This window comes from Bufo gargarizans, chromosome 2 (genome assembly GCF_014858855.1).
Source record: "Bufo gargarizans isolate SCDJY-AF-19 chromosome 2, ASM1485885v1, whole genome shotgun sequence".
NCBI classification, from domain to species: domain Eukaryota; kingdom Metazoa; phylum Chordata; class Amphibia; order Anura; family Bufonidae; genus Bufo; species Bufo gargarizans.
Window position 1 is genome coordinate 126,172,857 of NC_058081.1, and position 27,919 is coordinate 126,200,775.

The window sequence follows — 27,919 nt, forward strand, 5'->3', positions numbered from 1 at the left end:
TCCCTTCCCTGGTCTGGAACACAATGACAGCAACAGTAAACAATGTCTGAGTGACACTGGCGTGCATAGCTATGAGTAAACACACATTTCACTGTGTTAACATGCAGCATGTTTAAAAACACACCGCACCGCCACATGTCTCATGCTTTTTCATATGCCAAACCTTTCAAAAATTGTCCATTATAAGGGGTAGATGGTGTTTAAATGTACCTGGTGTTATGGGATAAAAAATAAATAAATAAAAAGTGTCTTGGGGGAACATGATGATTGGCAAGTGGCATTAATGGCATGATGGAGGCAGCAGGAGCAACTGTACAAAACGTGATGGTTGGAAGTGGCGTGATGCAGATCGCAGCATGCAGACGTATAGAATGTGATGGTAGTTAGGCACACAGACAGACAGAAACAGTGGCAAGATGAGACACCGGGAGCAAGGTGATGTGTATTGATCAAAATCAGCCTGAGCTGTGAGAAAATGTCAAGACTGGTTCAATAATGATGTATGTTTTCTGCATAACCCTTTCACGACTGCCATACGGCTATATATACGTCCTAACGGCACATACCCTGTACAGAGAGCACATATTGAAATGTACTGGCAGCTCTTTAATCCAAGAATCCAAAAATTGCTTAAATTCTAAGCTTTCTAACAACCTGAAAAATAAAATGTAGTTTTCAAAATGATGACAAAATAAAGTAGACATATAGGGAACATTAAGTAAAAACTATCCAATGAGGTATCATTATCTTCCTTTAATGTGTAGAAATTTTGAAAATTGCAATTTTTTCCAAACTTTTAGCAAATTTGGGATTTTTTTATATTATAACTGCAAAACATATTTACCCCAATTTACCCCTAACATCAAGTACGATGTGTCACGAGAAAACAATCTCAGAATGACTTGGATAAGTAAAAGCATTCCAAAATTACTAGCTCATAAAGTGACAAATCAGATTTGCAAAATTAGGCCTGGTCCCGAAGGTGAAAAATGGCTTGGTCTTGAAATGGTTAATAAAATATAATCCCCCCCCCCCCCCAACAAAATAAAAATAAAAATTGTAACTGTTTGGAAACAGTATACACGTAAATGGATTATTGGAGCATTAGTGGTATGATACATGACACAGCAGCGGCCGTAGAGAACATGATGGTAGGCAGGCAGACAGCAATAGTGGCAGTAAAACAAGGTCTATTCATTAGAAATCAGCCTGAGCTGTGAGAAAATGTTGCTATTGATGCAGTAATCACATATATATGCTGCTTAAATAAATTTACCTCCCCCCCCCAAAAAAAAAAAAGTTTAATTTTCAACTGTGTGGAAACTGAATTAACGTAAACTGACAATTGATAGGTATTATTGGCAGCACACACCTTTATACTGCAAAAAATATTTTAAAATTGTAACTGTGTGGAAACAGTACGGAACGTGAGCCGTACGGAACGTGATGGTAGGCAGACAGACAGACAACAACAGTGGCAAGATGGGGCACCAGCAGCAAGGCAAGGTCTATAATCCAGAATCAGAGCTTTGAGAAAATGTAGGTGCAAGATAATGCACCTGGGACGTAAAAACCCAAGAGCAGAATATAAAATCAGTGATACAGTCCTAACCTCAGTATCTGAGGAAAGGGATTTAGGGATCATTATTTCAGAAGACTTAAAGGTAGGCAGACAATGTCATAGAGCAGCAGGAAATGCTAGCAGAATGCTTGGGTGTATAGCAAGAGGAATTACCAGTAGAAAGAGGGAGGTGCTCATGCCGCTCTACAGAGCACTAGTGAGACCTCATTTGGAGTATTGTGCTCAGTACTGGAGACCATATCTCCAGAAGGATATTGATACTTTGGAGAGAGTTCAGAGAAGAGCTACTAAACTGGAACATGGATTGCAGGATAAAACTTACCAGGAAAGATTAAAGGACCTTAACATGTATAGCTTGGAAGAAAGACGAGACAGAGGGGATATGATAGAAACTTTTAAATACATAAAGGGAATCAACAAGGTAAAAGAGGAAAGAATATTTAAAAGAAGAAAAACTGCTACAAGAGGACATAGTTTTAAATTAGAGGGGCAAAGGTTTAAAAGTAATATCAGGAAGTATTACTTTACTGAGAGAGTAGTGGATGCATGAAATAGCCTTCCTGCAGAAGTGGCAGCTGCAAATACAGTGAAGGAGTTTAAGCATTTATGGGATAGACATAAGGCCATCCTTCATATAAGATAGGGCCAGGGGCTATCCATAGTATTTAGTATATTGGGCAGACTAGATGGGCCAAATGGTTCTTATCTGCCGACACATTCTATGTTTCTAGGTATTGATGCAGTAATCACCAACCCCATCAAACACCTTTGTGATGAACCAGAATGTAAATTGTGAGCCAGACCCTCTCATCCAACATCACTTTATGACCCTACAAATGCTTTCAAATGCTCTTCTGGAAAAATAGGCAAAAATCCCCACAGACACAGATCAAAATCTTGTTTAAAGTTAATACCTGTGGATTTAGAATGGATGTCATAAAAGCTCCCATAGGTGTAATTTGCAGGTGTCCCAATACTTTTGTCCACATAGTGTATATGCTGAATTGCTGCTATGAGCCACTATTACCTTTGTCTTGCACTGGTTTTAGCAAAGTCACTCCCATAAACTTTATTCCCTTTTTGTCCTCCCAATATCCTTTCCCACTGTCTAGAGTGAGATATAGCTGTATATGTCTGGAAATTTAGAAGTAGGTGTGAATGAAAGAACACGTTCTGGACCAAATCACCTGCTTCCTGCATCTGCCTGGGGGTTCTGAGCAGAGTATAACTTTAGTTGGTTCTTACACTGCCCTGAAAATTGTAGGCTTAGGTAAGTCCAAGAGAGGCGGTATATTAGTGTTAGGCACCTATCTGCGGAAGCCACCTTGACGCCTGGTAGATGGGCCCGACACAAGTTTGATAAAAAATGTGCACAAAGAGCTTCTATTCTATTCTCAATTCCTGACCGGTAGGTGGGTCCAGAGGATCAGAGAAATCCTGCTCTAGAGCATTAGTACTTTTATCGATCAAGGCAACTGGACTTACTGTAGATTTCTTGAAAATGTTTCACTTGTTCTTCCAACGAGCTTTCTCAATTCTGAGTGACTGCACAAGAATTCTCTGGGAATAAATATGTAACTGAATCAAAATCTGGTAATTATACCCAGCATGGGGTCAAAGGTGTTGATTCCGTTATCCTAATTGAAGTCAGTAGGTGATAATGACCTCCCAGAAAAAGGTGTCAAGACAGCATTGTATGTGTCAGACAATAGGTGTCTAACCCCACCGCCTCTATTCCAGCTTGGCTTCTCCATTTTTACGTAGATGGGCTCCTTATCCAAAACACGTACTTGACTGTCTTCAAAGGTGTGACCTGTTTCTTTTAGATGTAAGTACACGGCTGAATCTTGACTAGAGGTTTTGGCTCTATGCTGAGCCATACGCTGATATAGTTGTTATTTTGTTTTGCGATATACAGTTCTGAGCATTCCTCATTGCACTGGACTGCGTACACAATGTTGTCCATCTTGTGTTTAGGCATTGGGTCTTTTGGGTGAACCAGTTGTTGCCTCAGTGTGTTGCTGGGTTTAAAGAAGACAGGGATGTGATGTTTATTAAAAATCCTTTTGAGTTTCTCAGACACCACAGCTATAGGATGTATGGGATAAACATATTCTTGCGTCTGTCATGCGTCTCGCCCTCACTGGTAGTCTTGGTGCTCTTTCTTGGTGTGAAGGAGGCCATCTATGGAAAAATGGAGAAGCCAAGCTTGAATAGAGGCGGGGGGGTTAGACATCTATTGTCTGACACATACAATGCTGTCTTGACACCTTTTTCTGGGAGGTCATTATCACCTACTGACTCCAATTTGGATAACGGAATCAACACCTTTGACCCCATGCTGGGTATAATTACCAGATGTTGATTCAGTTACATATTTATTCCCAGAGAATTATTGTACAGTCACTCAGAATTGAGAAAGCTCGTTGGAAGAACGAGTGAAGCGTTTTCAAGAAATCTACAGTAAGTCCAGTTGCCTTGATTTATTCTTTACAGATATACCATGACCTGGATAAATGAGAACCTTCACAGACATTAGTACTTTTAGTTTGAGCCAGATTTTTTCATGAATAATATTCATTAAAAAAAATAAAAAATAAACGACAGTGCTGGGCCAAGGTTTGCATATTATGAGGAAAAGACCTCATTGAAAGTCTGGACTAAAAAGTAGCTACTGACTTGACGAAGAGGTGGTTTATGTGTCTTCATGAATAATTATTTAATAGTATCTGGTCTTAAATAGTTTGTTAGTTTGGAATATCTTTAATAAGGAGTCAGAACTGTACCGTTACCTGCCTATCAGGTCCACCCTGCAGCTGTTGCCTACAGCTAGTAGGGTACCTCTGGCCTTCAGCGGCAGTGTATTAAATGCTGGCTGGAGAACATAAGAACAGACAACCTATAATCCAATAAAAGAGTCAAAATGAATTGAATTAAAAAGAACAGAAAATTGAAATGTTCCACTGCACAATTGTCCTCCAAAACAAAGGGAAGTAAACATGTGGGAAGCATATAGAAGCTAGTGCATTTGGTATTTAAATGTTATCTTTGTCTGCAGGTTTTCTGTGATTATCATGGTCATTCGCAAAGAAAGAATGTGTTTTTCTATGGATGCAGCATAAAGGAGACCTTGTGGCAAGCTGGTTGTGTAGCAGATTCATCAGTTCTCTTGGAGGATGTTGGATACAGGGTATGTATATTTCAATAATTACGTAAGTGTTGCAGTGTGGCAGGTGATATGGAGATTTCACACTATATAGTTTTACACACAGTATACTGTAAAATTCCACAGATTTGTCATCTTGGTCATAATAGGAAGTTCGAAATATACCATACTGCATTTCCTCCAAAATCTATTTAGTTACCATTTTTTTTCATCTCCCCATTTCAAAAGCCCTACATTTTTTATTTTATTTTTTTCTGTCAACATTGGTGTATAAGGCTTGTTTTTAGTGGAATGAGCTACATTTTGGGATACCTCTAATGTGTTGTATATTTTAGAGGGTTAAGACATGAAAAAACACAGCAATTCTGCCATGATTTTTTTTAGGATTTGCTATGATGTTCATTGTGCACTACAAGTGACATGATAAAACAATCGTGGGTCAGTACAATGACACAATTTCAGAATTACATAAACTATCTCTCTATTTTTTAAATGAACTTGTTTTTGTTTTACCACATTGAAAGACCCTTCATTTTCATTTTTCAGTTCACAGAAATATAAGCTTGTTTTTTGCAGAATGTTTTGTAGTTTAAATAATACTATTTTGAGGTAAATACTGTATGACTTTTGTCTTTTTTATTGTGTTTTTTTGGGGTTGGAATGATCAACAACAACAAAAAAAACCCTGCAATTTTGGCATTATTTTAGAGTTTTGCTCACCATACAGGATACATTTTCATTTTAGTTAATTGGATCATTTTTGAAGCAGAAATACTAATCACATATAGATCTTTCTTTCTGGCAAATAAAGGCACTGGAAGGGGAAACGGTGCATTTATTGTTTTTTTTTAATACTGGAATTTTATTATCTTGTATTTCCAAACACCTTTTTTTTTTACTTTTATTACTGTTACTATTTCCAAAAGTACTCAAACTTGCAATCCACTGATTGACCATATAAAACACTGCAATTCACTGCAAGGGTTTGTCTGAGAATGACAACTTATACTCTATTCATGGGATAAGTCATGTGTCTAATTGGTGGGACCTCTACCAGTAAAGAGAATGGGGGTCATGTTCCCTTCGTTTGAATGGAACACTGGTCAAACATGTGCAGTGCTGTTCCATTCTTGATGGCGATAGTGAAACACTGTACACAGTCATCTTTGACAATCTCATAAGCTTTGCATGGAGCACAAGTGCACATGCCTGACTGCTTCTACATAAAACAAGGTAACATAGGACCCCTGTTCTAGTGATAGATGAAGGTCCAATTGCTGAATAGGCGTTAAGTTGTCATTCTTCCTTCGCATACACTACTGACATATGGCACATGAAGGCTACATTCACACGACTTCACATGACCGTATTTTCGGTCTGCATCCCATCTGCATTTTTTGAGGATCTCACGAGGGCCCTTTCATTTCTATGGGGTTGCAAAATATGTGGACAGCAAACAGATGTCACCTGTGTGCTCTCTGTATCCGTGTGACCCTGCTGCACATTATACAACATGTTTTATTCTTGTCCTTTTTACAGACAAGAGTAGGCATTTATACAATGGTGCCTGCGAAAAGTGTGGAATGCACATGGATAGCATCTGCATTTTGTGGATCCAGGATATTTTTGGAGCACAAAATGGATATGGTTGTGGGTATGTAGCCTTAAACAAAGTGTAAATCAAGCCAAAGGTTTGTTTGGTTTGGAAAAACACATTTTCAGAAACCCTTTTAGGTATTTCTAAGTTGATAGAAGGTCTCTTCAGGACTCTCCTGTAGATATCCTATAGACAGAGCAAATAGTAACTTTAGGCCCCTTTCACACGGGCGAGATTTCCGCGCGGGTGCAATGCGTGAGGTGAACGCATTGCACCCGCACTGAATCCGGACCCATTCATTTCTATGGGGCTGTGCACATGAGTGGTGATTTTCACGCATCACTTGTGCGTTGTGTGAAAATTGCAGCATGCTCCTCTTTGTGCGTTTTCCACGCAACACAGACACCATAGAAGTGAATGGGGCTGCGTGAAAATCGCAAGCATCCACAAGCAGATGTGGCGCGATTTTCATACACGGTTGCTAGGAGACGATCGGGATGGACCCGATCATTATTATTTTACCATGTTATAAGGGGAAATGATAGCATTCTTAATACAGAATGCATAGTACAATAAGGCTGGAGGGGTTAAAAAAAAAATATATATATAACTCACCTTAATCCACTTGTTCGCGCTGCCCGGCTTCTCTTCTGTCTTCATCTTTGCTGTGCACAGGAAAAGGACCTGTGGTGACGTCACTACGCTCATCACATGGTCCGTCACATGATCCATCACCTTGTTAAAAGATCATGTGATGGACCATGTGTTGAGCGCAGTGACGTCATCAAAGGTCCTATTCCTCAAAGAAGACAGAAGAGAAGCAGGGCTGCGCGAACAAGTGGATTAAGGTGAGTTCAATTATTATTATTTTTTTAACCCCTCCAGCCCTATTGTACTATGCATTCTGTATTAAGAATGCTATTATTTTCCCTTATAACCATGTTATAAGGGGAAATAATACAATCTACATAGCACATAACCCAAACCCGGACTTCTGTGAAGAGGTTTGGGTACCAAATATGCCAATTTTTCTCACAAGTGTGCAAAACGCATTACAATGTTTTGCACTCGCCTGGAAAAATCGCGCATTTTCCCATGACGCACCCGCATTTTTTCCGGGCCAAAAACATGATGCCCATGAGAAAGAGGCCTTATAGAGCATAACTGATCATCTTTGGGCATGTCTGTTCACTGATAGTAGCTGTGTAATTCTTCATATACCTGTGGTGGCACTGCAGGGAAATTAAATGCTTGTGTTCAGGCAGGTTATAGCCAATTACTAGCCGACAACTTGTGTTGGAAAAAAAGGAGTTGTAAAAGGTGAACATCCCTTTTTATGAACAAAATTAAGTCACATGCAAATCAGACATGAGTCAGAGTACTGTGCAAAAGAACCAATGATTATAGAGAATAAAACATAGATTGTCTACAGTATATAATACTAGTAGAATAATCAATTCACAATACTATAGACTCATGAAGTAATATAACCATGTCTATCTACTTATAGAATCTAGTGTAAATATAAAGTAAGTGACGCACAGGAATGGTGCAGTCCACAGTGGAGGTGCTCTCAGTACAGAGGTCTCACCCTTCCTCTAATAAGATAATTAAATAGTTGCGGAAATACTGAGCACTCTCTCAATATATGTAACCACACAATTTATTAATGCAATATATATATACTTTACGAACAAATAAATATCATACACATTATCTCTATACACATACAAATACCATAAAAATCCGGATATATATGTCTAAAAATATAAAAATATGTTCTTAAAAAACAACAGCGATCCCCTAAGGGTTCGGCAAAGAAAGTCCTCCTACTAAATATTTTTCCAGTCAATACAATTGGGACTGTCCCTTGGAGTATATCATGGATTGGTGCCAAGACCCCCCGGATGGATACTAAGAATTTACGCTGAAGAACTACAGAGACCCGAAATACACCCTGATTAACCCAAGACCCGACGCGCATTCAAATAGGACTATAGCAGGAGTGCAACACGTGCACTTACAAACTAAGTCCAGCGCGAAAAGAGGGGATCCTGCATACTCATCAAGCGCAGGCTCTTACATCTACAGAGCGGCGCCTAAGAGTCAGAGAGGGGAACGGGACAAGTGCAATAAAGGTCTGAATAGGACAAACAAGTGTACCAGCACAGAAGTGGAGATTTCCTAGGACACAGCCAATCTATCACAGCAGAACAGTGGAAATAGAAAAACAGCCAGCAGCACTCCAGCCAACAGCAGAACAGTGAGTACAGCGGGACGCCGCACTAATAAATCACTACATTGAACAGCTGTGTTTCAACTTTGATTCCATTGGAAAAAGATCCAAACTGTGGGGCTGATATACTCCAAGGGACAGTCCCTCTACAACCCAATTGTATTGACTGGAAAAATATTTAGTAGGAGGACTTTCTTTGCTGAACCCTTAGGGGATCACTGTTGTTTTTTAAGAACATATTTTTATATTTTTAGACATATATATCCGGATTTTTATGGTATTTGTATGTGTATAGAGATAATGTGTATGATATTTAATTGTTCGCAAAGTATATATACATTGTATTAATACATTGTGTGGTTACATATATTGAGAGAGTGCCCAGTATTTCCGCAACTACTTATAGAATCTATTCTTAGAGTTGTAAAATATAAGAATAGCATGACTTGTTTTTTCTTCAAGCAAATGGGGTAAAGAGTGGGTAAAAATGGGGTAAAGACACAACCTGGAAAAGAGCAGCACAATTTCTGGAAAAAAAAGAAGCCATGTTTTTCTAATCTCATAATTCCTTTTAACATACAAAATAATTAAGCCAAAAACATTTCACAAGTATTTTAGATTCTATGATTAATGGAGATCCCCCTCCATAAATGTCATTGATCAACTGACAGAGTTTTCTGTTGCATTGTTGGCCCATGTATGTTTTCTAGACACATTTTCCCTCATCACCAACCTATGGAGGAAGGTATTCTGTAGTGTGTGATTGAAATTCCTACCAATATGGGTATGTTGCTTATTTTTGCCATTGTGAGTTTTAGGCTATCACTGACAAAAATTGATGAGGTCAAAAGGTACATAAACAAAATATCACAGAGAGAAAAATTACCCTTCATATAAAACATAACTTTTTCTACAAAATGTTAAAATATTACCCTACAAATTGTGAAAAATCACGATAACATACTGTGCCTTTTTTTTTTTTTTGCAGAGTCTTACTTTGGATGTATCCTTGATATTGTAGTCTGAAAATAGAAAAAAAATTCAATCAGATGCTTGTGCCAACATGTTTTCCCAGTGTAAGTAAAGCTGGTTCATCAGAAGACCATAGGTAAATAATACAAAGGTCATCGCATCATTGAAGATAATAGCAAGATGATAATGGCATCCTGGTATGGTAAGGATGCCATTATCCTTATGCATTGGGACAAGCATCTGATCCACCAGGGAAACGCGTTGGGATAAGCATCTGATCCACCGGCAAGGTCACAGTAGGTAACAGTGAGGGCTTAGCCACCGAGAAGTGGGGTCTCCCTTTTCAGGAGCGAGTGCTCTGCTTCTAGGCAGGGGTAGCCTTAGGGCTATATTAGGGCTAAATTCTCCCCCCCCCCCATCCGGCCCTCACTCTTTGTATCCCTAACAATTATGCCAGCTGTCTCCAAACGTAAGTGATTGAATTTTTTTCTATTTTCGGATTACAATATCAAGGATACATCCAAAGTAAGACTCTGCATTCTAAAAAAATTGTCACAGTATGTTATCGTGATTTTTCACAATTTTAGGGGTAATATTTTAAAATGTAGTAGTAAAACTTATGTTTTATATGAAGGGTCATTTTTCTCTCTGTGATATTTATTTTAATTTTTTCAAAGTGAGTTTTAGCAAAAATTTTGCCCAACTATAAAGACTTGATTAAGAATTCTAATTTTTCTACTCTTATTACCTCATTTAGACTTTACCTAAAATCCTTGATAAGATTGCTCCTGCATTCTCAATGTCACACAGCAGCTTTTTAGTTGAAAAGGCAAGAGCATCAACAGCCCGTGTTGTGGTATGGCATGACATTCGTGTTTTAAGAAGCTACACAATGGAGAGCACTTATTGTGGATTCAATCAAGGGCCATATAAGGTAAGTTCTACTCTTTAGATTGATATTTAATGTCTTTCATGGTATGCACAAAAGAACATAGTACATAATCTCTTTCTAAATGTGTTAGAATTTTATCAGATTTTCTGAAGTATTTAGCTACACCAGATGGGGTAGCCGGTGTGCAGTGGAAATTTGGCCAAAACCCTGCAGCCATGTGAGCTATAGTTTTTTGGTACTTGATAGTTAAAGGTTTTCCAGGCTTTTAATATTGATGACCTATCCAAGTTTATCCTGGAAAACTTTGCATGCCATGCAGTAAAAAACGATGGCACTGTTCTAGTAATACTTAGCCAAAAGTAGTATTTAGCCAAGAGACCATGACTGATGACATCATTGTGCACATTTGTGTCAGAGTATACAAAATCCCCTGCGGTGGATGTGCTCCAAGAACTGGCTCAAAAAAAGCAGTTTTTGCCATGGAAATGGCTGTAGATTTCACCCTCTCCATTATAAAGGGTGAAATCCACAATTGACATGCTTTCAAATCCATACCGCAGGTCAATTTACTTACGCAGATTTTTTTTATGCAACACAATAACAAGATTTTTATACATTTTATCCTCATTCAGTTACTGTACAATATAGCAGGTTTGCTGCACAAAAATCCTTGACAGCAAATACTAAACGCACCAAAAAAGTACATATAGCAAAATGCACCCAGAGCATGCATAGTAAAACAGTACAACCAATTAAGGAAGTGTGAGCCTGAGTGCAGCCCTCACAAGGCAGAGACTGCAGGGGGAGAACAAAATTATTAAAGCGCACAAGTGCAACAAATCAACTTCCTTACTGACCCTGGTCTGAAGCAGCCGCCCAACGATCGTTTCGCTTCACGCTTCCTCTTGGGGCATGCCCCAAGGAGGCAAGGAATGTCCCAAGAGGAAGCGTGAAGCAAAACGATCGTCGGGCGGCTGCTTCAGACCAGGGTCAGTAAGGAAGTTGATTTGTTGCACTTGTGTGCTTTAATAATTGTGTTCTCCCCCTGCAGTCTCTGCCTTGTGAGGGCTGCACTCAGGCTCACACTTCCTTAATTGGTTGTAGTGTTTTACTATGCATGCTCTGGGTACATTTTGCTGTATGTGCCCCACTAAGCTGACACTGCCCTAAGTGTGTATGGGGGGATACTAGTCCCTTTTTGGTCTGGAGCTCTCTCTGTTTTTATACATTTATTTGTAACACTGTCTTGTTCCCATGATTGCTGTCTCTATGTATGTTTTTAATGATATACCGTTGATGGATATCTAATAAAGAAATTCTCTGTGTGGATGCTTTTTTGAGCATTTTAGGTGATATAGCAAATACTAAACGTTACCATCCTGTATGAACATTCCCCTAGTGTTCACTGAGCAGATACTTTGTCAAAGCTAAGACTAAAATTTGCTCCTAAGTCAACTCCAAAATGTCTTAAAAAATTCAAGACCCAATTATTGAAACTGGTTAGATTATATAGTTTGTTCCTTGTTGATTAATATTTGACCTGTAGTTACAATAGAAATAAAATAAGAGATTTTTTGAAAGCTTCTATTTTAAGTAACCTACTGTTTGGGTGGAGACTGTAAAGTCAATTCAGCCTGTTCAATATGCATCTAATGCTGCCCAAGTATAGTAGATAAGCTATCCATAAACACATACAAATGTTGAGGGCATGACCAGATATGGAAGAGTGAGTACGTGTTCTCAGTGAGCTCTGCTACTTCCCTGGCATATTCCTGCATTTCCCTGCTACAAGCAATGGCTAAAACAACAAAGAATGGTACAGAAATACCCTTAGCTCACCTTAGCACTCCTCAAGGTGAGATTAATTATTATTTTGTTCACCAAAACTTATCGTTGGATGCAGGCCTCAACACTGGTGAACTCACAAGGTGGGAGCACAACCGCCTACTTACAACCTGCCCCTCTACTTCTTCCATACCACCTCTGCAAGGCCGGCGATCCTTGTCAGTGCAATCCCAGCTCAGGACTTCTTCTGTTGCACCACATGATTGTCATCTGGGCTCTAATAGTGATCCTTTCATTCTAACTACCATTCATTGCCTCCTGGATGTCTGTGCCAACATCACTGTTCTTCCACAGCCTTCCATGGGATCATTTGGATGCCATATAGAGGTACCAGAATTCTTGGCAGATCTCTCTAACACTCCCAGGGGGGACTTTGAAACATGTGGAGACCTATGGCATGTTCCATCTTGCAGATGGAAATTCTGGCACCATCTTCTGCACCTACCCTATATGTGCCACAGAATGAGTGTGCCCTTTCTTGATTCCCCTTCTGGCTCTAATCCTGAGGTACTCACTTTTGGACTGTGGGCTTTTCCTACTTTGAACATAGTAGCATGTTCACTTCCACGATCCCAATCGACGCCTCCCACACTGGTCTACCGGCTCCTCTTGGGAGGACTCCCAAACCCTCCTCACAGGGGCTTACTGCTATTCTTTAATCAATCCTGGGGACTCCATAACTCTGGCAGATCTGCCTGCTCTACATGAGACCATTATGCTTCCTTGCTGTAAATATTTGCTGTAAATATTATCTATATTTGCTGCATGCTATGTACTCCTGTTCCGAATGGCATCTTTCAAGGTTGCCTCCTTTAGCACGAAGGGAATGAAATCTCCTGAATAAAAGGCTCAACCTAGTTCGAGTGAATCTGTCTTACTCCTCCATCAAACAGGTTAAACTGGGCTTTCTTACAACTTTAGTTATGTGATCCATATTGTTGTAGAAATATTAATAGTTGTAATCTGCTCTTCAATATCTTTGTATAAGGAAATGTAAACCCCCTTTCCCTCAGCCGCAGTCAGAACCAGACCCCGGTTTTACCATGCTGAATTCTTGCTGAGCAACTCCTCTCCTCCCTGCCCAGTCTGTTTATTTTATTTACTCACAAAAGGTGTAAAAGGGGCTCGCCCAAAACAAGGATACAGGAAGTGAGGACATACAGGAAGTGATGACATAGGAAGATGAGAACATAGCCAGCTGACAAACACATGTATACAATAACCTACCATTACCACTGGAGCAAATTTTATCCAACTTTGTTCAGTGATCAATGCCAGATAAAATTACTATAATCCTCATACATGTTTATTAAAGGACAACGTCATTATCTCCAGCGGCTGATCAGGCGCACTAGAGACAACAAACGCACGTTCCTTTCATTATATTGTTCTTTTAACAAATGCATCCACGCCAAGCCAATAAATCCACGTCTTGCGCGGGGGCCCTAGCCGGCGTCCATACATCAGCCAACAAAACACTTCTCTGCTGAACACATCAGTCTCCCCCGGCCCACAGCCCAGTGCTTAGCACATGGACCATTCACCGACGGAGACCCCTGCGCCCAGCAGCTGTGACAGGACATACACGGGAAGATATCCACTTCAATGGTTTACCATGACACTGAGAGACATGATGACAATACACAATATATTAAATACACATCCTAATAAAATTTCCACAACAATATGAAGATCATAGCTTATATCCCCCCCCCACTCACACATACGCAAAGATATATACACACACACACATACACACACATATACACACACTCTCCCTATAGTTATACTGACTAAATCCTGTTGCAACATCATGCTCTTCCCTGGCTAGTAGCTTTCCATATTGGCAACATTTTGTGGTCAGATCATGTCCCTGTGTATTGCACTCTTCAACCTCCCATTTTTTTTACTAAGGAGGAATGGATCTGGATGCTGAATGAATCCCATCATCTTGATCATGTCTTTGCAGCATATATCACCCAATCTATATTGCTCTTTATTTCTGATCATGAGGAAGACTCTATGTCTCCACTTGTTCGCTGGAGAGCAGTTAAATGTGTATTTCAAGGCACCCTCATTAAAAACAGGACTCAGCTTAAGAAAGTAAAGGCCCATTCCCTTAAAGGGGTTGTGTGGGCTCAATGCTGAACACGTATATAACCTATTAATTTAGTATGTATGAGTAGAACATTGGAGCATTTCCTTGCTCTGATGGTACCCCTTGCCTTGCACTGCATAGCACAGGGCAGGGTCTGTTTGTTTATTGCTGGTGACGTACCGGGCTTCTCCTCAATAGGCTAGGTGGGGAAGTCCAACTAGTAGTGAGTTAAGTGACGTCACTGGCACAAATGGACGGTCTGTCGTGTTGCCTGTCGAATTATCTTCTATATAGAATTAATCTTCATATAAAAGAGAGGATCTTCTAGGCTGACATATCACCTCTAAGTTCTTTGATAAGAAATCTTAATTCGTTTTGTGCAATCAGTGAAACAAGGGACAAATATTTATGTAAAAATATATGGAATAATTTATTTATAAATGAGTAAAATCCAATACAAAACGGATATAAGATAAATGCATAGAACGCGGTACCAACAAACCACCACTAGATGGTGGTGTAACCCACTATCACTTTCTCACCAGAACAGAATTACTTAAAGTTACATATGATAATATATAAATGCTATATTTTATCAAACAGACCAATAATTTATATATCAAGAGAAACTCAGGATTTTCTGTTTTCCAACAGGTTATAACATGACAAAATACAGATTAATACAGGAACAATAAATGTTGTCCCTTGACTCTGTCTCAGCCTATGACAATCAAAAATATAAATGATATTAATATGATATTATACCCCACTCGGCAATCAGACTATGGAAATATAGTTTCCCAGAGTTTTACCTCTACTCAGACAATGTCTAATCTCCCGTTAGCAATATGCATCTTTGCTAAGAGGACAACTAGCATTTAGGGAGGTGTTTAACACTATATGTTCCCACAGTATGGGAACTCTTGACTATATGCTGAGAGGAATATCTTTTTAATATCACAAGCAATAAATAATATACATTACCAAGTGAAGGGTGGGCAGAGTCTTGGATGGGACCAGTTCTCAGGAGTTCTCTAGTAGTCAAAATGTAATTCAATTTTCTTCTGATATATCTTTCTTATGATCTGATGATCTGATCTGATGTTTTGATCTGATCCCCCTATGTTCCTATCCAGCAGTACTTATCCTCCGGGATATCTTACGTTACCACCTCCTGGATTATGATCTCCCAATCAACTGAGGAGGGTGTAACGTATGTTAATACTACTATTATGTCATCTTAACCTTTGATATGCTAAAAAAATGAAAAGTTATAAAATAATATATCGTCCATCTACCTCTAGATGGCACTGTTGTACCACAGAACAATTTCAAACATTCATTCTAAATACCTAATAATATGTTCACGTGACCTTTTTAACCTCTCCAAGATATATCAGTATTAAGGGTTTCTTCCTGACCATACTCTAGACATAATCTAGACCTGTTGGAGTCACCATCTTCTACCGTCTTTTTAAATTCATGATGATGGACAATGGGCCTTTTACTTGGCATCCGGGTTCTCATATTTAACTCGTCCACATGGATAACTAATAATATTCATCTCTCCTCATGAAACCAAATTAGTAGGAAGATAACTTCAATACTTTCTAAACCTTCTAAGGTTATATCCATCAGTGAAATATACATGGCATAAAATATATATTCTAAATTATATATATATATATATATATATATATACAGTACAGACCAAAAGTTTGGACACGCCATCTCATGCAAAGAGTTTTCTTTATTTTCATGACTATGAAAATTGTAGATTCACACTGAAGGCATCAAAACTATGAATTAACACATGTGGAATTATATACATAACAAAAAAGTGTGAAACAACTGAAAATATGTAATATTCTAGGTTCTTCAAAGTAGCCACCTTTTGCTTTGATTACTGCTTTGCACACTCTTGGCATGCTCTTGATGAGCTTCAAGAGGTAGTCACTTGAAATGGTTTTCACTTCACAGGTGTGCCCTGTCAGGTTTAATAAGTGGGATTTCTTGCCTTATAAATGGGGTTGGGACCATCAGTTGTGTTGTGGAGAAGTCAGGTGGATACACAGGTGGTAGAATATCTGCTAGGAAACCACTGCTAAGGACAGGCAACAAGCAGAAGAGACTTGTTTGGGCTAAAGAACACAAGGAATGGACATTAGACCAGTGGAAATCTGTGCTTTAGTCTGATGAGTCCAAATTTGAGATCTTTGGTTCCAACCACCGTGTCTTTGTGGACTCTACATGCCTGGTTCCCACCGTGAAGCATGGAGGAGGAGGTGTGATGGTGTGGGGGTGCTTTGCTGGTGACACTGTTGGGCATTTATTCAAAATTGAAGGCATACTGAACCAGCATGGCTACCACAGCATCTTGCAGTGGCATGCTATTCCATCCGGTTTGCGTTTAGTTGGACCATCATTTATTTTTCAACAGGACAATGACACACCTCCTGGCTGTGTAAGGGCTATTTGACCATGAAGGAAAGTGATGGGGTGCTGCGCCAGATGACCTGTCCTCCACAGTCACCGGACCTGAACCCAATCGAGATGGTTTGGGGTGAGCTGGACCGCAGAGAGAAGGCAAAAGGGCCAACAAGTGCTAAGCATCTCTGGGAACTCCTTCAAGACTGTTGGAAGACCATTTCAGATTACTACCTCTAGAAGCTTGTCAAGAGAATGCCAAGAGTGTGCAAAGCAGTAATCAAAGCAAAAGGTGGCTACTTTGAAAAACCTAGAATATGACATATTTTCAGTTGTTTCACACTTTTTTGTTATGCATATAATTCCACATGTGTTAATTCCTAGTTTTGATGCCTTCAGTGTGAATCTACAATTTTCATAGTCATGAAAATAAAGAAAACTCTATTAATGAGAAGGTGTGTCCAAACTTTTGGTCTGTACTGTAAATATATATATCGACACACTATTACACATAGATGACATTATATAAATCATTGGTTAAGATATGTTGCAAATCTAAATATACCACACAGAAATATATAGAATATAATCATGCATACATGAATTGGACAATGCACACCAAATGTTTCCCCTAAGGCGTTTACTTCCTTAATGACTTTGTAAGGAAGTAAAATAATACATTGCTATTTAAATGGTTATCTCTCACAGATACATGTCTGTAGGTCTTCCGGCCCTCTGCTGCACTTATCCTCTGGCCCACTGATTCGCCTATGTTCCGCTTCCGGCCCTTTGCATACATCAGAATCTAATCCTCTGATGCACTCCAAGCTGGAACGCATCGGTATCCTGCTTCTTTATCTCCTTCCACTGTGGGCCGTGATCCCTTCCGCTTCCGGTCGTGTGCCACAGTGGAACACACACTGACACCGATGTCTCCCTGTCCTGGCCTGTACATTCTACCACATCAGTCATTACTGGTTTATATTCTGGGCTTCCTCTCCGCATTCCTTTGGTTCTAAATTCATCACTTAACTATTTGATCAATATTGTATAATTAGATGCCGACGCTAGGCTCCTCCCACCTACTTCCTGTCCCCGGTCTTTTTAAAACCAGCATCCCTTTAGTCCAACAGCAGCTTTTCTGGGGTGAAGTTTTGCACCTATCTTTCCTGCTCACTATCTGCTTCTCCACCTGGCAACCTGGTAAATGAAGGGGGCACCCAGTCCCTGAACTACCTTTTTTTTTTCCACCTAGAATACTATTTCAAGATGTTGTAAAATCATAAAGAGTACATTATCTTTTTGCTATTTGTCTATATATCATGAAAATCTGTATGTACCGATCTGTATGTGGCAGATCCTATGCTATTTGTTTTCTACATTATGCTTGCTAGGCTATAATAGACCTTGTGACCATTTTTTATACCATATATGAAGGGTCTAGGAACCATTGTTATTCCAAGTTGTATGATAGTGTGACCTATGAGATATTAATATCATCTCTCTATTATTACTATATGCATTTCTCAGTCCACATGTAAGTTACATGTATCTTATTTCTATATATGCTATCTTTTCTCACAGTGTTTAATAAAGGTAACGTTTGGACCGAAACGTCACATCATATTGTAAAGTTGCCTATTCTAATAAAAGAACTACCTTTCTGCATTGAAATTGGAGTGCGATTGTCATATTTACTCAACTATGTCTGTAGGACCCATTATAGTATTAACAGATATACTACATCTGCTCACAATAATTTTTAAGAGACAATACATTCTATGTCCGTTACAAACATGTTACCCAAATTGAACTCAGAATAAACTCATCTTGGCCTATTTCAATTCTATAGAGAAATATTAGACTCTGGTTCAGTCTGACTTTACTCTTAAAGGCAATGATATTTATATTATAATATCTTCAGATAAGACTGTACACTTATGAAAATGCATGACATGCCCTAGGCTGTCTTAGATGTGGGAACAGCCAAGAGCATCTCTTCAGACCGCCACATTTGTGTTGGTGATGTCACCGGGCTCACTGCTAGGCAGAGGTCTCCACCTAGCATAGTGAGGAGAAGCCTGATATGTCACCAGTAGTAAGTAAACAGACCGTGCCCTGTGCTATACAGCACAAGGCAAGGGGAGCATCAGTCTTACAAATTATTCTTCACTTCTCTAACCCCTTTCTTACATTAGGCCTTTAATACAGTGATAGTGGAGTTTAGTGATGGACGGACATCGGCCCTGGACGATTCGCGAACGTGCGTTTGATATCAAATGTTCGCGAACTGGGCGTTAGCATCGCACCCATTGACTTTAGTAGCAGGCGAATCTGGAAAACCTTCAGGTCATATTTGCAGCCATCAAATACTTACTAGAAGAAAAATAGTCCCACAACATGGTCAGTGACATATCAGTGACATACCAGAGGGGGATCATTGGCAAAAATTCCCACAGAAAATATGTATTTTAATAATGGGCCATTTTTATGCTTCTTAAAGGGAAACTCTAAAAAATGTGCCCTGCTGGAGCCTAGAAAAACGTTCTTTTCTTTTGGCTTTATGTATACAAATGTGCAGCTATCTACGTTCATAATTTTTTTTTTCAATGCAAAAATCGCATAAATTTCGTATAATGCGCATGCGCAAAAGGGCGTGACCTAGTCTAGCAACTGGTTGGAACTACCCGAAGTTTGATGCGATTTGAAAAGATGGTTGGGAGCAAATTTCACAACAGTGAGGAAGATCACTGTAAGTAACTTCACATTACTCCAGTGTATTTGATTACATTTCACATGAATATCAGATCAATGCTTTATATGCCAATAGAGTTTTATAAAATTTTCGCGATTGCGAAAATAGCCACTTATGATGCAAATATCTTTTTCGCCATACCTAAAACACTTACAACTTCACTTTTTATCAGTTCTAAGTATATATGACTGATTGGTGCACTAAGTATAGTTGTAACATCACAGCACTATGTATGTAGCATGTACGTATGGACAGCATAGAAATATCTCTCACATGCACATTCATTCTTGAGCAGCCACTGGCGCGGTGAAAAGAAACCAAGCTCCCCAAAAGCTGTCCTGCCGCAGAGTTTGCATAGGTAGTCGTTAACGGCATGTTTCTGCTGGAGCAGTTTCTCAAGCATATACTGCATCGGGCAGTCACAAATCAGAGGTCTGACAGGGCAAGTGGTGTCACCGCAAGGCGAGCCATGGTCACGTAAGATCTTCTAAAATGGCCAGAGATTTTCCTGGCCTGCCGCAAGACGTCCTCGACCCGGGGTATTTGCAACAAATCGCTGCACTACTAAGTTCAGGATGTGTGCCATGCATGGAACATGTGTCATTTTGCCCTGTTTCAGCGCACCCAGCAGATTGGCACTGTGTTGTCGCATACCACTTTACCAACTGTCAAATTGAGTGGGGTTAGCCACTGATCGGCCTGTGACCGCAGAGCTGAAAGCAGTGCAGGACCGGTGTGTCTCTTGGCTTCTAGGCACAACAGCCGCAGCACAGCATGGCAACATCTCACCTGGCACGTCAAATAGGTTCTGGGGAGCTTGGGGGGTGCAGCGGAAGAGGCAGTAGCAGTGGAAAAGGAGGAGTCAGTTGAGGAGGAGACGGAGGATGGAGTAGGAGGAGAAGAGAAAGAGGCCGGTCTGCATGCAATCCGTGGCGGTAAGACAAAATCCACACGGGTGCCACAGGTTACATGCTTGATGGCCATCAGAAGGTTCACTCAGTAGGCAGTAAAAGTTATGTACCTTCCCTGACCGTGTTTGCTAGACCACATGTCTGTGGTGTGCCAGAGATATATTAACTTGCTGCTGAATGTGGCCATATAGTTCAGGGATGTCCTTCTGGGAGAAATATTTCCTTGCGGAGACCTTCCATTGCGGTGTGCCAATGGCCACAAATTTTCTAAAGGCCTCCGAGTCCACCAGTTTATATGGCAGTAGTTGGAGGGCTAGCAGTTCCGACAAGCCAGCAGTATTATCCGGCATCATCATTTTTTTACGCTTGAACATTTGGGCCAGATGAATGCGATGACTGCACGGTGGAAGGTGGAGTGGAGGACAAATGGAAGGAGAGAGGAAAAGGAGAAGAGATAGGATGTGGAGTGCTGGGAGTGTGGCTTTGTGGGTTCTGACGGCGTTGCTCCCACTGGGCTCAGTTATGGGAGGCCAGGTCCTTTCCTAAGGCGGTTGTCCCTAGGTGAGTGTTGGGCTTACCGATACTTATGCGTTGACAGCACAGGCTGCAGATGGCAACACTATTGTCAGCAGCTGGCATGTTAAAAAAAAGCCCACACTGCAGAGCCATGTGCCAGCATCCTGAGAGCACAAGATGTGATCATGCATGGTGGATGGCTCGCTCCAGATACATTTGCAGTCTGCTTTTTGCTTTGTGTGCACTGCGAGTTCTGCCTGCTTCTCCTCCCTCTCCTCCTTCTCCTCCCTATCTGCTGTTCCGTCTCACCCTCTGAACTTCCCTCCTCTCTTGTGGGCACCCACGTGACATCCATCAACACGTCATCATCGTTACCTTAGCCACCGCTGACATTAGAGATCTCGGAGTAGGCAGCAACAGCGGGGACCAACCTCCTTGGGCTGATCTGGGTACTGTCGTCAGACCGCTGGGTGGCGGCCGTTGCTACCTCCTCTTCCTTATCCAATGCCAAGAATGACTGCGCGTTGGTAAGGTCTGGGAATGGATGGGTAAATAATTACTCTGACTCGAGTGGAGGTGCCATGGTGGTGTTGGTGGTGGTGTCTTTGGGGGTGCACAGAGCAGAGAGTGAGGAGGGTGCAGATGCAGAGGATGAGGAGGGTGCAGAAGCAGAAGGCTGAGTGAGCCACTCAACCGACTGTGGTGTGTCCTTTGACCGCCCGCAAACAGAGAATCTGCCAGCAACACCACCACCTGAGTCACCAAGCATCTCCACAATGTCCTATGAGAGCATTCAGCTCTCCATCTTCCAAACACTGGAGCGGAAGAGGAAGTACCCCCTCTACCCACCAGCAATCCCTGGCCCTGAATGCCAGCATTTTTAAAATTACTGGCCTTTGAAATGCTGTCATTCCGTATGGCGGAGACGGAGAGTTTTAAAAGCCTTATGGCGGTGGCTGTCCCACAGTACATCATGCCCAGCCGCCACTACTTTTCCAGATGAGCCATCCCTTCCCTGCACAACCAAGTGAGGGACAAAATCAGGTGTGCACTGCGCAATGCCATCTGTGGCAAGGTCCACCTAACTACGGATACGTGGACCTGTAAGCATGGTCAGGGACATCATATCTCCCTAATAGCACACTGGGTAAGTGCAGTGGCGGCTGGGCCTGAGGCAGATAGCAGTTTGGCGTATGTCCTTCCACCACCGAGGATTGCAGGGCGCTTCAGTTTGCCTCCTGTTGCTTCCTACTCCGGTTCCTTATCCTCTACCTGGCTCCTCATTCGGTCAGCGTAACACCTTCACCACCAACTTCAGCACAGCCAGGGGTAAACTACAGCAGGCAGTTTTAAAACTTATCTGTTTGGGGGACAAACCCCACCCCGCGCAGGAGCTGTGGATGGGCCTTGAACAACAGACCGATGAGTGGTTAGTGCCAGTGAGCCTCAAGCCCGGCCTGGTGGTGTGTGATAATGGGCAAAATCTCATAGCAGCTCTGGGACTAGCCAGTTTGACGCACATCCCTTGCCTGGCGCATGTGCTGAATTTGATTGTGCAGAGGTTCCTTAAAAATTACCCTGATATGTTAGAGCTGCTGCATAAAGTGCAGGCCATGTGTACGGGCTTTCGGTGTTCTCACCCTGTTGCTGCACGCTTGTCAGCGCTGCAGCATAACTTCCGCCTATCAGCTTACTGCCTCATATGCAACGTGCCCACAAGGTGGAACTTCACCTTGCACATGCTGGCCAGACCATGAAAGCAGCCGCAGGCGATAGTGAAGTTTCAGCTGCAGCACGCACAGGTGACTCGCTTTGTGGAACAACACCACTCGAAGCACAAGGCGAAGGCAGAGTAGGAGGAAGAGGTCGCCAACGCAGCTGGGGTACCACCAGCACCTCAGAAGGCAGGGTTAGCACTGCCGAAATGTGGAAAAGCTTTGTCAGCACGCCACAACAACCAGCGCCACCAGCTGATATGGAATGTCTTAGCAGGAGGCAGCATTTCAGCAACATGTTGGAGCAGTATGTGTGCACACTCCTACACGTACGAATGAATGGGTCTGCCCCCTTCAACTTCTGGGTCTCCAAATTGGGCACATGGGCACATTGAGCTTGCCCTTTACGTCTTGGAGGTGCTGGCCTGCCCTGCTGCCAGTGTATAGTCTGAACGTGTGTTTAGAACGGCAGGGGGTGTTATCACAGACAAGCGCAGCCACCTGTCCACAGCCCATTTGGACAAGCTCACGTTTATTAAAATGGATCCCACAGGACTTGTCCGTACCTTGTGCAGAATAGACATGTATACCGGCCTTACCCAGCCATTGTTATACTACAGCGCAATTGCTCATTGTATTTTGGATATTTCCCACTCTTTTGGAGTGTACCCTAATTTAAAAAATATATATATATTAATACCAAAAACCAGTCTACCTCGTCCTCCTCCATCGCCGCTTCCACCTACGCCGCTACGTCCACCGCCTCCTCAAACTCCTACTCCATATGGACCTCCACCTCATAAATCAACATTATATTTTTTTAATTTGTACATATTTTATTTTATTTTATCTTATGTAATTTCACTAATTTGTCTGCTACATTCTTTGGTGACATTTGACCATTTTTGCCGTGATTAAACCTCTGCTCTGCATAGGTGACAGGAAATTAAATTTCAAAAATTCTTCTTTAATTGACACGCGCCCCTCCTTTCATTCAATGCTTAAACTTTAAGGCCTCTTTCACACAGGCATCACGTTTTGGCTCCGGATGCGTCCTGTGTGCATTGCGGCAAACCCGCGCAAGAAGGTAGTCAATTGAAATCAGTTTTGACTGCGATTGCGTTCCGTTTTTCGGGTGCAATGTGTTTTGCACACGCGTGATAAAAAACTGAATGTGGTACCCAGACCTGAACTTCTTCACTGAAGTTCAGGTTTGGGTTCAAGGTTGTGTAGATGTAATTATTTTCCCTTATAACATGGTTATAAGGGAAAATAATAGCATTCTTAATACAGAATTCTTAGTAAAATAGGGCTGGAGGGTTTAAATTTTTTTTTTTATAATTTAACTCACCTTAATCCACTTGTTTGCGCAGCCCGACTTCTCTTCTTTCTTCTTTCTTTAGGACCTGGGTAAAGGACCTTTGATGACATCACTGCGCTCATCACATGGTCCATCATATGATCCATCACCATGGTGATGGATCATGTGACGGACCATGTGATGAGCTCAGTGACATCACCACAGGTCCCTTTCCTACTACACAGCAAAGATGAAGACAGAAGAGAAGCTGGGCTGCGCGAACAAGTGGATTAAGGTGAGTTAAATTATTATTATTTTTTTTTAACTCCCCCAGCCCTATTTTACTAAGTGTTCTGTATTAAGAATGCTATTACTCTATAAACATGTTATAGGGGAAAATAATAATGATTGGGTCCCCATCCCGATCGTCTCCTAGCAACAGTGCGTGAAAATCGCACCGCATCCGCACTTGCAGATGCTTGCGATTTTCACGCAGCCCTATTCACTTCTATAGGGCTGGCGTTGTGTGAAAAATGCACAAAGTAGAGCATGCTGCGATTTTCATGCAACGCACAAGTGATGCGTGAAAAACACTACTCATGTGCACAGCCCCATAAAAATGAATGGGTCCGGATTCAGTGCGGGTGCAATGTGTTCAACTCACGCATTGCACGCCCATGTGAAAGAGGCCTAACAACTTGTACCACATTTGTGTTTCAATAATATGTCCCACTTTAAAGCTCAATCACATTTAATTTCAAACAATTAACCTCCCTTGGATGTGGTATCCCTTTTTTATGCTCCCTCTCCGGCATGGAACCCTGATTCGCCGCTAACTTTGATCAACATGGTAGGTGCAGAAAATAACATCGAAAATTGATAGAGAAGATATCCAATTGGATCGTGAACATCATGGGGACGTGTGACATGGTGGGGCAGTATGTGTGCACACGCCTGCACGTACTGACTAATGGGTCTGCCCCCTTCAACTTTTGGGTCTCCAAATTGGGCACATGGCCTGAGCTTGCCCTTTACACCTTGGAGATGCTGGCCTGCCCTGCAGCCAGTGTATTGTCTGAACGTTTGTTTAGCATGGCTGGAGGGGGTTACCACAGGTTATATTTCCCAATGTTTTGGGGTGTACCCTAATTTAAAAAAATTAAAATTAAAACCAAAAAGCACTGTAGGCTACCTTTTCCTCCACCGCCGCTTCCACCTACACTGCCATATCGACTGCCTCCTCAACCTCCTACTCCATATGGACCTCGTCCTCCTAGATCAAGATTATTATTTTTAATTTTTACGTATTTTATGTTTTTTTAAGTAATTTCCCTATCCACATTTGTTTGCAGAGCACTTGCCATGCCCTTAACCACATTTTGCTGGCATTTGCAGCTCTCTAGCCCTTTTCCATGACATTTTTAGAGCCATTTTAGTGCTCAAAAGTTAGGGTCCCCTTCCATGAGGTTCGGGGTCAAGTTCGGATCAAGTACAGGTCCCAAACTCAAACTTTTTTGTACTGCCAAACCCGACGAACCCGAACATCCAGGTGTCCGCTCAAGTCTACATTTTACCAGATTTCCTGCCCTTTTTTGCGTGCAACTCTTTCATATATTTGTGTGGTCCTGTGGCTTTCCACAAAAATTATGTGTTTGTATGATTCCCTCTCTGCTTGGATCAAGATTAATTGCTTTCTTTCCTCTTTTTTTTCAATATCCGTAATAGTACCCATCAGGGTTTCCCCCTTTCACCCATCCTTTATGTTTTGGTAATGGAACATCTTATGACTAAATTTCAGAACTTTCGGGTTATCACCAGAGTCCCTATCCGTAGACATGAATATGTGTTCTGCCTATGCTTTTTATTACCAATCCCCTTATTTCTTTACTTATTAAGAGAAATTTCATGTTTTGGGGCTTGGTCAAATTTTAAGATCAACATAGCCAAATCTGAAACTTTGAATGGTTTTCTTCCTATGATCACTGTACATTTCTTTTTGCTTGGCCCTCAACAGGCATTTCTTATTTGGATATTAGGTTATCTTTGGATTTGTCCCACTTATTTCACAATCATTTTGTCCCTCTTCTAAAACGTTTCAACAGGATTTTCAGTCCTGGCTTACAGAAGAATTCTTGCAGTTTAGGAGAATCAGTATTCTCAAAATGAATCTACTAACTAGATATGTCAGTCTTTAGGATATATTATGACTAGTAATGAGCGAGCATGCTCGGCCAAATACCTGTTCGGCTCGAGCATCGCTATGCTCGGCAGATACGAGTGCTCAGCCAAATAATTTGGGTACTCGAATACAATTTAATATAATGGAAGTCAATGGGAGACAACCAGGCACCCCCTGCTTGGAAGACAAGAGGGTGTCTGGTTCATAAAAGAATGTTAGAAATTGATGGAAACCCCATCAAAATGGTTTGGCAACAGCATTAAGAGGATAGCTGGATGCGTATTAGACTCCTATTATGTAAGACGTACAATAGACAACCACTCAAAGGCTATATGCCAAAAGCCAGGTATGTACAAGCCACAAAATATTATCCTAGTGTAGATCGCGAATATTCTACTCGCAAATATTCTACTCGCAAATTTTCCATGCAAAAGGCTACACTAATAAACTTGTCATAAGAATCAGTCTAATATTCTTGTCAGAAGACTATGAAACCAATAGAGGGCGCTATTGAGTTATGAACAGCTCCCTCTATTGATTTCATAGTCTTCTGACAAGAATATTAGACTTTTCATAAGACTGTAAAACCAATAGTTTGTTTGTACTTTATTCTCTGTCATTCACCTCTACACATACCTTTATGGTATTTTTGGCCCTTGGGTCTTGGGAATCTCTTATTGACCCTAAAGGTCCCCTTGCTCCTATTAACAACACCCCTTTATTTCCTCCTGGGGCTTCACTGGTTCCAAATAACGCTGGTTTCGATTCCATCATGTCATCTCTGGGAACTCATTTAAACCCTGGCCCTCTTTGTTTACTGGATAAAAAGTTTTCCCCTCTTCAATGGAACGTATGTTTTTATCCTTTGCACAAAATGGTGATCATGACCAAATCACAAGAAACTTGTTGGTACAGGGTCCCAGCACTTTTTCACAAGTGGTATTCGCCTGCTGGGTTTGTGGGTTAGCAGAGGGTACAATGACTCACAAATGATGGGATTGTGATATATTATGCTGTTTTTGGCATTTGGTACACCAAATTATACAGGAAGTAACTGGGATCCTTGTACTCCATTATATGGAATCTATCCTTTATGTTTGATCTCTCTTGACCAGCATATACAAAAAAAGAAAATCACTTTTTAAACACTTTCTTCTTAAACACCTTCTTCTGCTGAAGTGGCACTGTCTCAGAGTGGATGATTAGATCCATCATACCTCCTCCACATATCTGATGAGTCAAACTTTATATTCCTTTGCACAGCTTACAGCCAATACTTTGCAACTTCCATGATGTTGTTTGTTCTCCCTCCTTTCCCCCTTTTTTTTCATTTTCCTCTTTTTCTTTATTGGGGTATTTAAATATAGAAACAACTATTGTTTTTCTTAATTTATTGGCATTGTTGTATGTGTGCTTTTTTTGGCTTACTTTATATTTAAAACTTAATAAAAACTTGAATAAGAATACACACGCAAATGTGGTGTTGCATTATCCTTAATATGCCAGCAGGGCTTCTATCACTAATAGTGAGCTTTTTTGAAGTAATATTCTTGTATTCAAAATGTTTCTGATCTCTGACTAGATAGCGAGAGGTAATTCATCCATAATATGTATCTTTTTTTTTAAAGATGAATATCACTTCACCCTGTGTTCTTGTACAGTGGATGTGCTTCATATTATAGTAAACACCTTACCTTCAACTTACTGAATTGTCATATATTATTATTA

At 40.9% G+C, this 27,919-nt stretch overlaps 1 protein-coding gene across 1 annotated transcript in view; it reads left to right on the plus strand.

Moving 5' to 3' along the window:
* Positions 1-27,919, plus strand: part of AGBL1 (AGBL carboxypeptidase 1) — a 1,106,789-nt gene that overhangs the window by 604,317 nt on the left and 474,553 nt on the right. The window contains exons 20-21 of the mRNA XM_044279459.1: positions 4,641-4,772; positions 10,311-10,487. Of these exons, the coding sequence (XP_044135394.1) occupies positions 4,641-4,772; positions 10,311-10,487 (309 nt within the window). The remainder of the gene's footprint in view (positions 1-4,640; positions 4,773-10,310; positions 10,488-27,919) is intronic.